This window comes from Thermobia domestica, unplaced genomic scaffold (genome assembly GCF_964235325.1).
Source record: "Thermobia domestica unplaced genomic scaffold, izTheDome1.hap1.1 HAP1_SCAFFOLD_269, whole genome shotgun sequence".
NCBI classification, from domain to species: Eukaryota; Metazoa; Arthropoda; class Insecta; order Zygentoma; family Lepismatidae; genus Thermobia; species Thermobia domestica.
The window spans coordinates 1,064-14,757 of NW_027655984.1; the positions used below are offsets into that span (position 1 = coordinate 1,064).

The 13,694-nt window shown below is 34.7% G+C and overlaps 1 protein-coding gene across 6 annotated transcripts in view; it reads left to right on the forward strand.

The window, feature by feature from the left end:
- The first annotated feature begins 889 nt into the window (after positions 1-889).
- The window catches only part of LOC145676649 (uncharacterized), a 100,180-nt gene continuing 87,375 nt past the window's right edge, over positions 890-13,694 (forward strand). For all 6 annotated transcript variants that reach the window (XR_014129422.1, XR_014129421.1, XM_081747491.1 and 3 more), the window contains exons 1-2: positions 890-1,042; positions 6,345-6,467. Coding sequence is in view for 4 of the 6 variants with exons in the window: in XM_081747491.1 (XP_081603617.1) it covers positions 1,016-1,042; positions 6,345-6,467 (150 nt within the window). In the remaining 2 variants the exon portion in view is untranslated. The remainder of the gene's footprint in view (positions 1,043-6,344; positions 6,468-13,694) is intronic.

Consider the following 13,694-nt stretch of genomic DNA (forward strand, 5'->3'; position numbering starts at 1 on the left):
ACTTACACATGTGGGTTTGAGAGACCACTTTGTTTTTTCTCTCCTTTTCCCCCCCCTCATCAACGAAAGGTAGATGCTCCGAAAATGAACACACTGACCAACTGCCTGCATATGGCTCATTCTTTCTCAGTGGAAGAAGAAAGGTTTTCTTCTGAAAGTGTCAAATAACAAAACAACACAAACCATTCGAGTTTCCAGGCTACTTTTTCCATCCCCAAAACATTTAAGACATTGCATTCCTTTCTCAAGTGACAGAGATGATCAGCTTTTACTCACCACTATTCTGACTGAGAATTACCAAACAGATCGAATTTCTTGGCAACACTGGATTTCGGAGAAAATATCTATTTCACTACCATGTAGTGGGAGGAGAAGGCCAATAGGTCAATTTTCTATACCACCCACCAAGGCTTTTAAGCTTTTGCGAGAAGATTATTATAGGGATTATGAAAGATTGAACTTACTGTTAACGTGGGCTCCGAACCATAGCGATGGTGTGAATCGGTGCAGTTGGCAGATGCACAAACCATCGTGAAGATCAACTTTGATTGTATATGCCATTTCCCACCGCAGTATCTTCTCTCCAAGAGAGCTGAATGATAACTATGCCACAGATCCTGGTTCCATGTAGTGTTATAACCGGCATAACCGTGAGACGTAAAACTTAAAGATTTCATTTCATATATTTCAGATCGTTACTAATATTACTATTACCTCTGTATTGTAAACTAGCCACCTGTTCAAGTTTCTTGTCTCCAGCTTTTATGTGTAGCGTCCCACAATTTGGAAGGGGGGAAAATACCTTAACCGGAATGTTAACTTTAAATATTAACTCTGTTACAGTAAGTTTCATTCTACACTTCTATCTGATTTTATGTATATACGTTTAACACTGTAAATTTCGTTGCAGGTGCATCCAAATGATCCATGGCCGAAATCAATATGCAAGTCTTGTTTGCAACAATTGAATGAAGTTGACGGATTTCAACAAAAATGTCAGAATGCTCAGGCAAAGATGATTGATGATGTGAGACGTCACCAGGTAAACTTGTATGCTTTTTTCATAGTGTCATTTCGTTGATGGTATGATAATCAAACTTTTAACGTAACAAAGTTGTGAAGAAATACGATTCTCCGGATCTTTAATATTTGTTGATGAAGATTGCTCTCATACGTAGTAACTGGTTATTGGTTTTTTTTTTTTTTTTTTTTTTTTTATTCGTAAGAAGTTGCAGAAGAATCGGACTTCATCGAGATAGCAAGGAGTATGGACCCCAGTGAAATAAACAAATCAGTAAAATATTTAAAATAATATTCGAACACGAAATTACAAGAATGACATATTGTCATAGCCAAAACATAAGTTTATTATTATTATTATTATTATTATTATTATTATTGTCGTGTGCAACTTCAAATAGACAAAACACTATATTAATTCGTATAGTAAAGCAACAGCAGAGTACATCTTATGAACAACTGACATTGATATGCAGATTAAACAATTGACAGATATCGCACGCGATATAAATACAACGAGCGTGATAATTAATTCTCTTGTCTATCTGATCAGCTTCATTAAAATAATTTCATAATTGCTGGACATAGATTTCCGTCTACTAATATCAAAATTGGATTTTCATTATTCCTTCGTCGAATCATTCATATCGTAATTAAACTCAATAATAATAATAATAATAATAATAATAATAATAATAATAATAATAATACCACCTGCCCGGATAACACTCTGCACTCTTCTGAGAATCGAGGAAAGTATGTGTTGGGCGAGTAACATATCAGTAATGGACGTGCAAGAATACCAGCCAAGCTGTTAGCACGTGGTGTTTGACTGTGGTGTCACACACACACACACACACACACACAAAAAAAAAAAAAAAAAATCTGCGATTGCAAACCCGTCCTACGTTGATCAATGCGCTATGATTCAGTTCTTGTCCGCACATCGAAACTCACAGGAGAATAAGTATAATTTATGGGGAAAAGTGTGTATCGAATATAATTGTAAAGAATTGGGCACGAATGTTGTGAGATGATGGGAAACATATGACAGACACTTCAAGTCCGGGCCAGGCACATGTCATCAACTGTGATAACCTCATAGGGTTGGCACTGCTGTATGTCGGCCATGGAGTTCGGTGCTTCGCACGGCACAATGTACACTATCGTGAAGAAGAAGCTGTTGTAAAGGGTGTGCACAGTGTGTCCAACGAGTTCTTTGTACACACCAAAAGTATCTCTCATGGATGCGTGTCTGCAGTTCCTGCGTCGATATGCCGAAAATGGTGACGAATTTTTCTGTGCATTGCGGCAAGGCATGAAGCGAGATGTCACCATTTGAACCCTCAACGAAAGCAGCAACAATGTAATGGAGGCTTCCGTCATCGCCAAAAGTGACGCAAATGAAGGCCCAACCGCCAGTGGCAAAGGTATAAATGACAGCATTTTTCGACTATCGAGGATACTCGTTATTAAAATTCAAGGAACCGGGTATCATACCACGCTATATCACGAATCTCAACAAATTGCATGCGGCCATACGAAGGAAATGTCCTGAGATGTTGACGCCTGTTGCTTGTCATTCTTCATGACAAAGCTCCCTCGCATGTGGCGGGCATTGTGTAGGGGACATTAAAGAAGGATCATGGGAGGTTCAACTTCACTCCCCATACAGCCTGGACTTATCACTTTGTGACTTCTAATTATTCGAGCTCTTGAATAAAAAAAAACTCAAGAGGAAAGTGTTTCACAGCGAGAATGAAGTGAATGGTACAGTGCACAGCAGAACTCCTTCTCGGCAGGAACTCAACTTGTGATGATGCCTGTCTCATCCACTATGGAAATTCTAGAGGTCTGCGCGGATGCGAATATCCGGATCGAAATGGGTATTTGCGGATATATATTTCTTTTCTGTGCGGATAACGGATAAAGTTGTGGATATGGTTTCCTACATCTTTTTCCTACTTAAAAAACGCTATGAAATTGTGATGGTGGTGGAAAGAGCACTAAGAAACGTTTGTTTTCAAGTAAAAGTTTTAAAACCGGTTGAAAAATACCTAAAATCAAAATATAAGTGTGTTTGAAGCTTGTGGCTCAGTGACAGCAAAAGGACAAGAAATAACACGAGAGAATAGTCCTTTTATTGCTGTTTTCAATATGTTTAGCAACCGTTTTGTAGGTGAATGGCATCTCTGACCTAAACAGAACGAAACGACAGTCCCTTTCGCTACTCAAGTATCGCTATTTACTGGAAAAAAAAAAAAAAAAAAAAAAAATGCCGCCTAAGCTCCTCTGATAAATCTGAAAATTTTCAGACCATTGGCCTTGAAGATGAAGAAATGTCTTCAAATAAAGTTTTTCTAGCCTAAGAGGTCAGGAACCAAAACCCTAATTTAACCACATCCCCTTCCATAAACTGAAAACTGGTCAGCAGAATTATCTTTGCCTTTTGTGCAGGGTTGGCTGGTTTAAACCAAGGTGGTTTAAACCAGCTGGTTTTTTCAAAAAAAACAACTGGTTTAAACTAAAAAACAAACAAAAAAAAAATGTTCGTAAAAGTGTATGTGTTTGTAAAATCTTGATGAACACACATTTGTGGGTTATCACGTTTCACTCTCGTATATTATTCGTATTATATTCAGACCTAGATTCCCCATTAATTACTCAAAAAGATTATAATACAAAAGCAACTTTTTTTATACGTTTATAAATGTTTATTTTGTGATTTTTTGTAATTGTTATTATTGTTATGTAATTGCAATCGAAGAAAAATTCTAAATATTGTTTCGTTTCAATGTTTACTATTGATAAAATACATCGAAAATGCCGTACTTTTTGTGTGTGTGTGGGGGGGGAGTCATACAGACCCCACGAGAGGCATTTAGTGAAATAAGTATCTTTGGTATCTATTTATGTATAAATGAGTCTGAGCCAAAGTGGACTCAAATAATTCGGTGTATTTCTTTAATTTGGACCAATAAAAGTCGTTGTTAACTAACTTGAACTAAATTAGTTCTTCTGTACTCCGTAGTACTTTAAAATTGTTCATATGTAATTCTGTGTAATGGTTTCACTTGTGCAACTATCTTTTTGTCCTTCTGAAATGACTCTCGACAGTTATATTAAGAAGCATGTAAAGATCAGTACAACGTTGGTGTTTTTTTTTTTTTTTTTTTTAATCAGGATTCCTTCGTGAGTGAGTCGCAGACGTATCGCATTTGTGGCCAATTAGTCCTGGTTCCGAGTTCAAATGGAGGACAATTTCTCTCGGATGTAACTCGAGAAGCGGTTTTTATTCCGCTTTAAGCTTATGTAACCCCTTCCAGCATAACCCGGTTGTTGCATAATAACATCAAGGCGAAACAAACTTATTTCTGTCCATATATGATATGAATATATAGAGCAAATTATTTAAACCATAAAAGCCTGGTTTAAACCAAAAAAACCGGTTTTTTGGTTTTTTTAATAAAAACCATGGTTTTTGCCAACCCTGCTTTTGTGACAAACTGGAGAAGTGCGTAGGTCACCGAAATAGTAAACACATCACACCATTCTTCAGCAGCTAAACTTTAAAAAAGTACTCTCATCTTTTTCTCTCCCTCTCTCTTCTCTTTTTAAAAAAAATCTTCTTTACTGTTGCCTTTGAAGTACAGAAAATACAATGCACATTTGTGACCCTACAGATTTCTCTCTGCAAAGAGCTGTGACGGACCTCAATGAACATTCCGGTGGGTTGGAGTTTTATAACAGCAATTGTTTCTCTCTTTCTCCCCTTGTATGTATGTATATGTATGTATGTTCTGGGCCTCTGGTAAAAAAAGAAAGAATAACCAATGCGTTGTCACTCCGACCCTAAGTGTGTCCAACAATGAGTGGGGGCTGCACAGAAAAGCAGTAAATTCTAAACTTCCTCTATTGCTTCTTCCCGAAATTAAAAGCATAGACCTATTTCTATTCGAAGTTATTTGACTTCTAGTTTCAGTAAAAGCGTGGTCATGAAGAATGCAGATTGTATTGCGTTGTTAGTTTCGTCACTTTTTTTTTTTTTTTTTTTTATTATTATTATTTAGTGCAATTGCTGCTGCTAGTGTCAGTTCGGGATATGTGCATGTGTTTGCAGTGCTGTGATTAATTTTTATTTCTTAATAACGATTATTTCTGTGATTTCTTAATAACGATTGAACAAATGCTTCTTTTTTTTTTTTTTTTATCAGTAATGATGAAGTTTAAAAACTTAGTGACGTGCTCTAAAATTACTTGATATCATCTACATGGCATTATTTTGGTCCGATATCTGCATTTGAAGATCTTGGGTAAGTACGTAGATCATTACCCAAGATGCTAATTTGTATCTGCACAGTTTATATTGCATTTTATTTATTGTAGTTGGTATTTGATCACGAGGAAACATATAATGTATTGTTTCGTTTGATTCAGAAAACTACAAAAGATAGCAATTTAAAATGTTTTTAAAACTATTTTCGAAATCATGACTATTATATGTAAGTTGTATATATTTGCTACCTCATTATCTGCGGATGCGGATGCAGGTGCGGGTAGAGATGTTGCGAATGCGGGTGCGGATAGAGATGATGCGGATGCAGTACGGATGCGGATACGATATTTCGTGTCCGCGCAGACCTCTAGAAATTACTAACCTCCAGTATTTGTTAAACTTTTGACCCTTACATATTGCGTTTTATTATTTTATGCATGTGTTATGCAGGCCGTATTAGTATTTTCGTTTTCCATCTTGGACAGGTTTCATTTCAGCTCTATTTATATTATTATTATTTAAGAAATATCTTACAACATTCTATGAGCAACATCTACAGCGGGTTACTAATAGATAACAATTGAATATTGCAAAAATACAAACATAATTTGGCATAAGTAGAAAGGATAAAAGAAATAAATGTTAATATGTCGACCTTGTACCCATAAGCTGTCATTGAAATGAAATCTTTCAGTCTAACGTTCCACAATTATGCCCCTTAGGCTAAGGGAGACAGATGATTAAGGCAAGTAAATAATAATGGAAGAATCGGTGAAGTAAAAATATGGGAATAAACTGAAGTATCTTGAGAAGACTCACAAACACGATATTGTCCACCACAAACTTACTTGTTCAGTGATCGAGTCAGAGACCCCACACACGAGAAAGGTAAACGCTCTATCACTGAATCACCGGTCTCCCCCCTCCCCCTGTTAAACTGTCAGTATTGGAAAGTTAGATGTTATGTATATTATTGTTATTTCTGCTCAATAATTTGTTGGTCAGCTTCCAGTAGAACAACTCACTGTAACTTTCTTCTATTTTACAGAAACATTCAGTTAATGTATGCCGGCTTTGTACGGAAGATAGAAAGAACAAGATTAATATATTCAATATCTCTGGAGAAAGTGTGAATATAACTACCAAGATTCAGTTATGTTTAAATATTACAGTAAGTATTTCTAACTGATATTAAGGTTATTCTATTGTCATATATGAGGTTTTCGTCATATTTTCACTATGAATTTGCAATTTATTTTAATGTGTTATCGATGTGTAATATTCATACATCATAATTTCATTTCGCACATGTTCTTTTTTTTCTTCTTCTTTTTTTCTAGGAGTATTTCTACATTGTAAGGCACATATATCTATTGAAATAAAATATAGAACTTACTTTTTAATGATAAAAAGTAATAAACTATAATATGTATACAAATATACAAAGAGATAGATAAAATATTAGTGAGTCCTCTTTTTGAATTTAGTATTGTTACCCTAGCAATCATGAACTAGGGTCCTTTTTCTCTTTTATATTCTTAGTCTCCAGCTTATGATAACGGAGAAGTATCTCACTACTTCGCCCAAAGCACTCACTCGCGCAAGAATAGTTACTAGTTAAAATCGACGAGTTCCATCTCACTCAAACGGGTAACTCACTACTCAACGCATTCAATCGGGTAAGAATAGCTACAACATTCAAACCTTGATGAAACACATTTCAGTTTAATGGGATCGTCTACTTGGGCTCTCTATCCTTTTCTCCGTCTTATAAAAACGGAAAGACAAGAATGAACGCATGTTTAAAAAGACGTTTTTGCTAGGGCGCAGTTCACTAAATCAGCCTTTGCAAAAGAGTCGATTAGACTCTCAACCGAGTATTTTTATATCCTCGAGAAGCAAAGAGGGAGAGAAATTATTTTACTTGGAAGAAAGAAAGAAAAGAAAACATAAATGAATCATTTGCTTCGTGATGAAACGGAAAATTAGAGGATTTAACTAACAAGGAAATATCTAATCTAATCTAACAACCTAAAGAATCTAAAGAATTATAATAATAGAAGAATTATTACATTTTATATATAATAATATACAAAAAGCTATTTTCAGTATTTTAACAGTTTATAGGGAAGAAGGATGTAAAATATTTTACTGCACTAACTCCTTCATCAAATATTCAGTTGTACTAGTATTGCATGTTGTCTGAATTTTACGCAATCGAACATTGTTCAACTTGACTAGTCTTATTCGTCGATCAATTTCTTACAGTTATGAATATTATCTGAACATTCATTGCTTAAAGCGCAATAAGAAAAAATACTTTTCTCTTTCGCATGTTGCTTTATCAGATATGAATGAAACGAAATAAGAATGAAAATGAAATAAAAACAAAAGCAGAATCTGTGAAGCATGCACCGCTGTGATAACAACCAGTCATGTAAGAATGTTTCAGATATTGGTGAAGGAAGGTGAATTTCATGCCACAAGTTATTTATAAGATTGCAATAAGAAAAGGAATAATTACAAAATAAAATATAACTAATTCCATAGGTTCAACGCTGAAGAAACGAAATTTCCCCATTGGATTCTATCTTGTGCCAAGCAGATACACCCTATTGTTATTACTCTCCTTAAGATTCTACTTGGCATTATCCTCCCATCTTTTTCTTGGTATATCTAAAGGTTTTTTCCCTTCGCTTCATGCTGGAACTTTGTGCATCCCAAGGATATTGCCTATGCGAACGATGTTGTTCCGTCCATCTTAGTTTTGACTTTGTCTGTTTGATATTGTGTGACACATAGGTATTATGAAGTTTCAGCGTTATGTAGCTTTCTAAAATCTATTTGTTTGTCTCTTTCCTCACCTAATATTTCCATTAAAAATTAATTTTCGTGCACTCTCAGTCTCTGATATTCTGTGCACCTTAGCCGAACTTTCTCATCCATACAGTACGTCTGATAAAATTATGCTTTTATAAATTTTTAGTTTTAGTTTTTTCTATCTTAGTCTGTTCGATAATCGGTTTTAGGCGGAATAGTAACACGTATTTTCCGCCATTAATTTACTGTGCATTTCCTCCTTGACTTTTTAAAATTACACTAGAGTAATTGGATAAAATTATCTGGCCACAGTTTCCGTTTTCAATTGAAAATAGTTCTGATACCTTTATCGGTAACACATAGTCTAGCGACATCTGACTCCTTGAAAACTCTTCCTAGTGTGAAATTCTCCTAGAAGAGTTAAAGGAGCATGAATCATCAAAAATGATTGTGTCTGAGGTATACACGAAATTCCAGATAATGATCTCTTTTTCTCACTTAAGCAAGCAATATTCTTCTGTTTCCTTAAGAAGACTTTTCCCCTCTCATAAACCAGTTTATAGAACTTTGTATTAGATATTGTGGAAGAATGTAGTTGACATTTCACAGCCATCGAGGATTAAACTTCAATCAACAGAATTCCAAGTAACATTTCACCACAAATTCTTCTCGCTTGAACAGAAATATGTACAAGAAAATACTTAAGTTGCTGATTCTTCTTTCGTAGCGCAGATGAAGTTTTACAGGTGAAAAAGTCTCAAATTTACATTATAACACGGAAAAAATTAATAAACCATGAGAATAGCTCGTAACGACATATGGCAAGAATTTTATTCAGTTGTTTAGTGTGTACCCTATAGCGTCCATAACTAATACAATTAAGTGTTTATACTTCTCGGTAATACCCTCGTATGATGTATTATCGGTTACGATGTTCCCTTAATTCTGTTTCAGTTTATTACCATGTACTCGATTTTGAGCACTTCGGCACTGATTTCCTTACACATCGCCAAAAGAATACTCGTATTAGGGTTGTTTTGCACTACTAATATGAAACATCCGTAAAATGTTGCACGCAGATTTCAACGAAATTTTGCAGGTAGATACTGGACACAAAATAAAGTGACCCATATATATATATATATATATATTTCGTTTCTGCGGAAAAACGGTTTAAAGGGGCCTAAGCACCTCCCGAAGTATTTTCAAAAAAAGCCTGAAATCTCCAAAAGAACATGATCAATTTGCAGAAAAAGGCGTATACACATACTAGATAGAAAATTAAGAAACACGGGATTTTTCTTTTGTGTGAAGAAATGGTTGCAGGAGGAGCAACGGCCTCTATTCAAATATCTCCAAAAATAATGACAAAGGCCAAAATCGAAAAAGGGCACAAGCGATTCCAAGTAAACTATGCATGCAGATACTAGACTTAAAAATAGTAGGAAATACATATTTTTCATTTCTGCGGAAAAACGGTTTGAAAGGGCCTAAGCCCCTCCCGGAATATTAAAAAAAAAAAAAAACTCGAAATCTTCAAAATGACAGGAATAATTTGCAGAAAAAGGCATATATACATACTAGATATACACAAACACAAACAAACTATTTTGACAAAACAATATATTTACATAATAAAGTACATACGTGTTACAGTTTCGCCAACTAACACGTATGTACTCCTTCGTAATTTTAAAATAGATTGATTAGTTACTAATTGAATAATGATTACAGGATATTTCTTTTTGTTATTTTTGGTAGAAGGACAATACTATTTTAGATGCATTTTATTATTGAGTAACTGAAAAAGGTTATAAATTAAATACAGACATTATAAATTTTACAATATTATGCCTGTCATGGAGGAAGACCTCCATGCACGAACTTTTTATGTAGTGCTTCTTAGCATATTAATGAGGTACTTACAAGAAGGTTGGATGAAACAGACTGAAATCCATTACTGACAAGGTTTTAATGGTTGACTCTGTGCTGTTCTGTCTGACGGACCGACTGTCCAAAGACTGCTCCGACTGACTGCCAATGAATCCCCATTGTTTACAATTTCTTACGTTTATATACTTTTTTTTGGCTTTTTACCTGTATGCAGTTCCTTATTTTGTTTTTATTTAGTGACAATTTTACTTTCAATTTTTAAATTTCACTTCCTTGAGAGCAGGGTTGGCTGGTTTAAACCAGCTGAAAAAAAAAAAAAGTTTAAGCAAAAAGAAAAAAAAAAAGAATGAAAAGTGCTTTAAATCGTGTAAACTTCATGGTGACGTTTCCACATATCAAACCATCCGCATTACGTTTGTCTACTTTTCACCTTTTAATCAAGGAGTTCCGTGTTCAATTCTCGGTCGAACCATAACTCATCTTTCAAGCGTAAACCAAGTAGCGATTCGTGGTGTCCCTCTAAGCGAAAGTCTTCTCCGTGATAACCTTGGTATTTCATAAGGGTGTTAAGCCTTAACATACAAAATGAAACCAAATTATATATTTCTACTTGAATGAATGCCTGTTGTTTTAGCCAAGATTGCTTAAATATATTGATAGAAATTGGCAAAATTTATCAACTGCCTACGTATCTTCTAACATGAGCTTGGATTTGACTTTGTTTTAATTTTATTGAATATCTACATACGAAATTTGTAATTTAATACCTCAGTTTTAGCGTAGTGATTATGATACGTTGACCTTAAAATTTTACATACAAATACATTTAAAGTAATGACAGGATTTTCCCAATGGCTAAGGCGGGAGTTTCCCGATTTATATATCATTCTGTATAATGTTTTTACTTATGTAACTGTTTATCTTTTTGTCCTTCTGAAATGACTCTTCGCAATTATATTAACAAGTAGGCCTATGTAAAGATCAGTACAACGTATTTTTTATCAGGAGTCCTTCGTGAGTGAGTCGGCAATCGCATTTATGACCAATTAGTCCCGGTTTCGTGTCCAAATGGACAATTTCTCTTGGATGTAAGCCGAGAAGCGGTTTGGATTCTGCTTTAAGCTTATGTGACCCCTTCCGGCATAACCTTGTTGTTCCATAATAACACCAACGCGAAACAAACTAATTTCTGTCCATATCTAATATGAATACATAGAGTAAATTATTTAAACCAAAAAACCTGGTTTAAACCAAAAAAACCGGATTTAAACCAAAAAACCCTTTTTTTTGGTTTTTTCAATAAAAACCATGGTTTTGGCAACCCTGCCTGAAAGTGAGTTTACGGAACCTCAGCCTGTTTGTTTCTTTTTATTTTTAATTTTAGAAGTTTTTTAATATACATTGAAGATTTGAAATTATGGTACATTTCCTCTTCTGAAAAAAAAAAAGAAAGAAAATCAACCAAGTGCTTTTTAAAAGTGATTGGTTATTACTGTCCTTTTTTATTTATTTTTTTAAAAATATACATTGGAGTGTTAAACATTATATGACGCCGGCTTGTGGAATACTGTACGAAGCGAGAAGCATTGAAAGTTTATTGTAAGAATAAGAGCTAAACTCTGGTGGATGTATCACTTCAAAAGCAAAAAACAGTAAATTTAGACTGTTAGCGGGGTTCATGCTGAATTTCTCTTCTTCAACACGCTGATAGAACCAAGAATTTATATCATACACATATGAGTATCTGACGCAATGTACTTAACTTCTTGATTGCATATTATGTACACAAGGTAGATATTGATATCTCATTTTGCACGTATGGCTAATTATCTTGAAGTGTTCTTTTGTTGTATTCATGTATCATTATCACAAGTAAGCAGGTTATTGCACAAGCCAAGGGCCAGATAAGTGTAATTGCACACCACCTTGTCAATTATCGGTCATATGTTTTGCACACACAGATAAAATTACTATTGCTCGAACTTATCATATGCAGCGATGAGCATGACCACCTCGTAGGCTTGCTACTGCAAGATAACATTATACATATTTCATAATACAGTTTGATATATTCTGCTGCCTTTCAAATGCTTCTTCAGAAATCTCTCGCATTGTTTGTTCAGTAAATGTCGCTTTAACAGCTTCCTGTCTGTGAGACGTAAGATATTCATATGTCGTTTCAGAAGTTCTTTCTTTTACGTGTAGTTACTCCATGAGTGGGACATATACATTGGCTCGTAATAGAAAGATATACGGGCCCCAGAAATATATGCTGGAAATTTCTGCAAATTGTTTGTGAGGTTTTGGAAATTTAGAGCATTTTTGAAAATATTTCGAAGGGGGCTTAGGCCCCTTCAAACCGTTTTTCCGCAGAAACGAAACAGTACATTTCCTTACTTTTAAGTCTAGTACCTGCATGCGTAGTTTCCTTTGAATCGCTTGTATCCTTTTGTCGAATTTGGCCTTTGTCATTACTTTTGGAGATATTTAAATGGGGCCGTTGTTGCCCCTGCAACACTTTTTTCACACACAAGTAAAAACCCTATTCCTTAATTTTCTATCTAGTATGTGTATAAACTTCTTCTGTAAATTGCTCATGTTCTTTTGCAAATTTCTAACTTTTTTGAAAATATTTCGGGAGGGACTTAGACCCCTTCATACCGTTTTTCCGCAGAAACGAAAAAATACGTATTTCTTACTTTTAAGTCTAGTATCTGCATGCATAGTTTCCTCGAAATTGCTTTTACCCTTTTGTCGAATTTTGCCTTTGTCATTATTTTTGGAAATATTTAAATGGGGGACGCTGTTCCCCCTGCAACCGTTTTTTCACACAAAAGAAAAAAACTTGTATACCTTAATTTTCTATCTAGTGTGTGTATATGCCTTTTTCTGCAAATTGCTCATATTGTTTTGGAGATTTCAAGCTTTTTTGAAAATACTTCGGGAGGGACTTAGGCCCCTTCAAACCGTTTTTCCGCAAAAACGATAAAATACGGGTCACTTTATTTTGTGTAGTATCTACCTGCAAAATTTCGTTGAAATCGGCGTGCAACACTTTACGGATGTTTCATGTAAATATTGTCTTCTATCAGTTACATCGTTTGCAAATGGAAGAGATGGTTCAGTCCATTCAACAGTAGTCCCCTGTTACTATATCTTTAATTTTTTTTTCTTTTTTATCACGTATTAACAGATAACTGAGATAATGCGTTCTCTTGTTTCAAATCGTTATAGGTCCTGAAATAATGAGACAGTTTTCTTACTATCCACATTTTACTTCTTATTTCGTTAAGACGTGTTTTCACGAACCTTAAATCTTGAGATTTCCGAATTATTTCAAGATATTATATAACTTGTAGACCATTTAATCAAGCCTAGGTTTTCTTCAAGTGTACGAATACTTTGTGATCTGTACCGCCATATTTTGACTTTTTTTTTTCAAATATTTGTTTAAGTAAAATATTCGGTTGCATGTTGACCTATGTCATCTGAAGCCACATTGATGATCTCCAATCATTCCATCTACATAGGGGTTAACCCTGCTACAAGAATGTTGGCAAGATCTTGAAGCACTCCTCAACAATTGTAGTTCCTTTAGTTGCCTTTCGTAGATATATACTAATCCTGATTCTTTTCATTCCTTTGGAATTTCCTCTTTCGACCATATTAAATAGTTTATTTATTT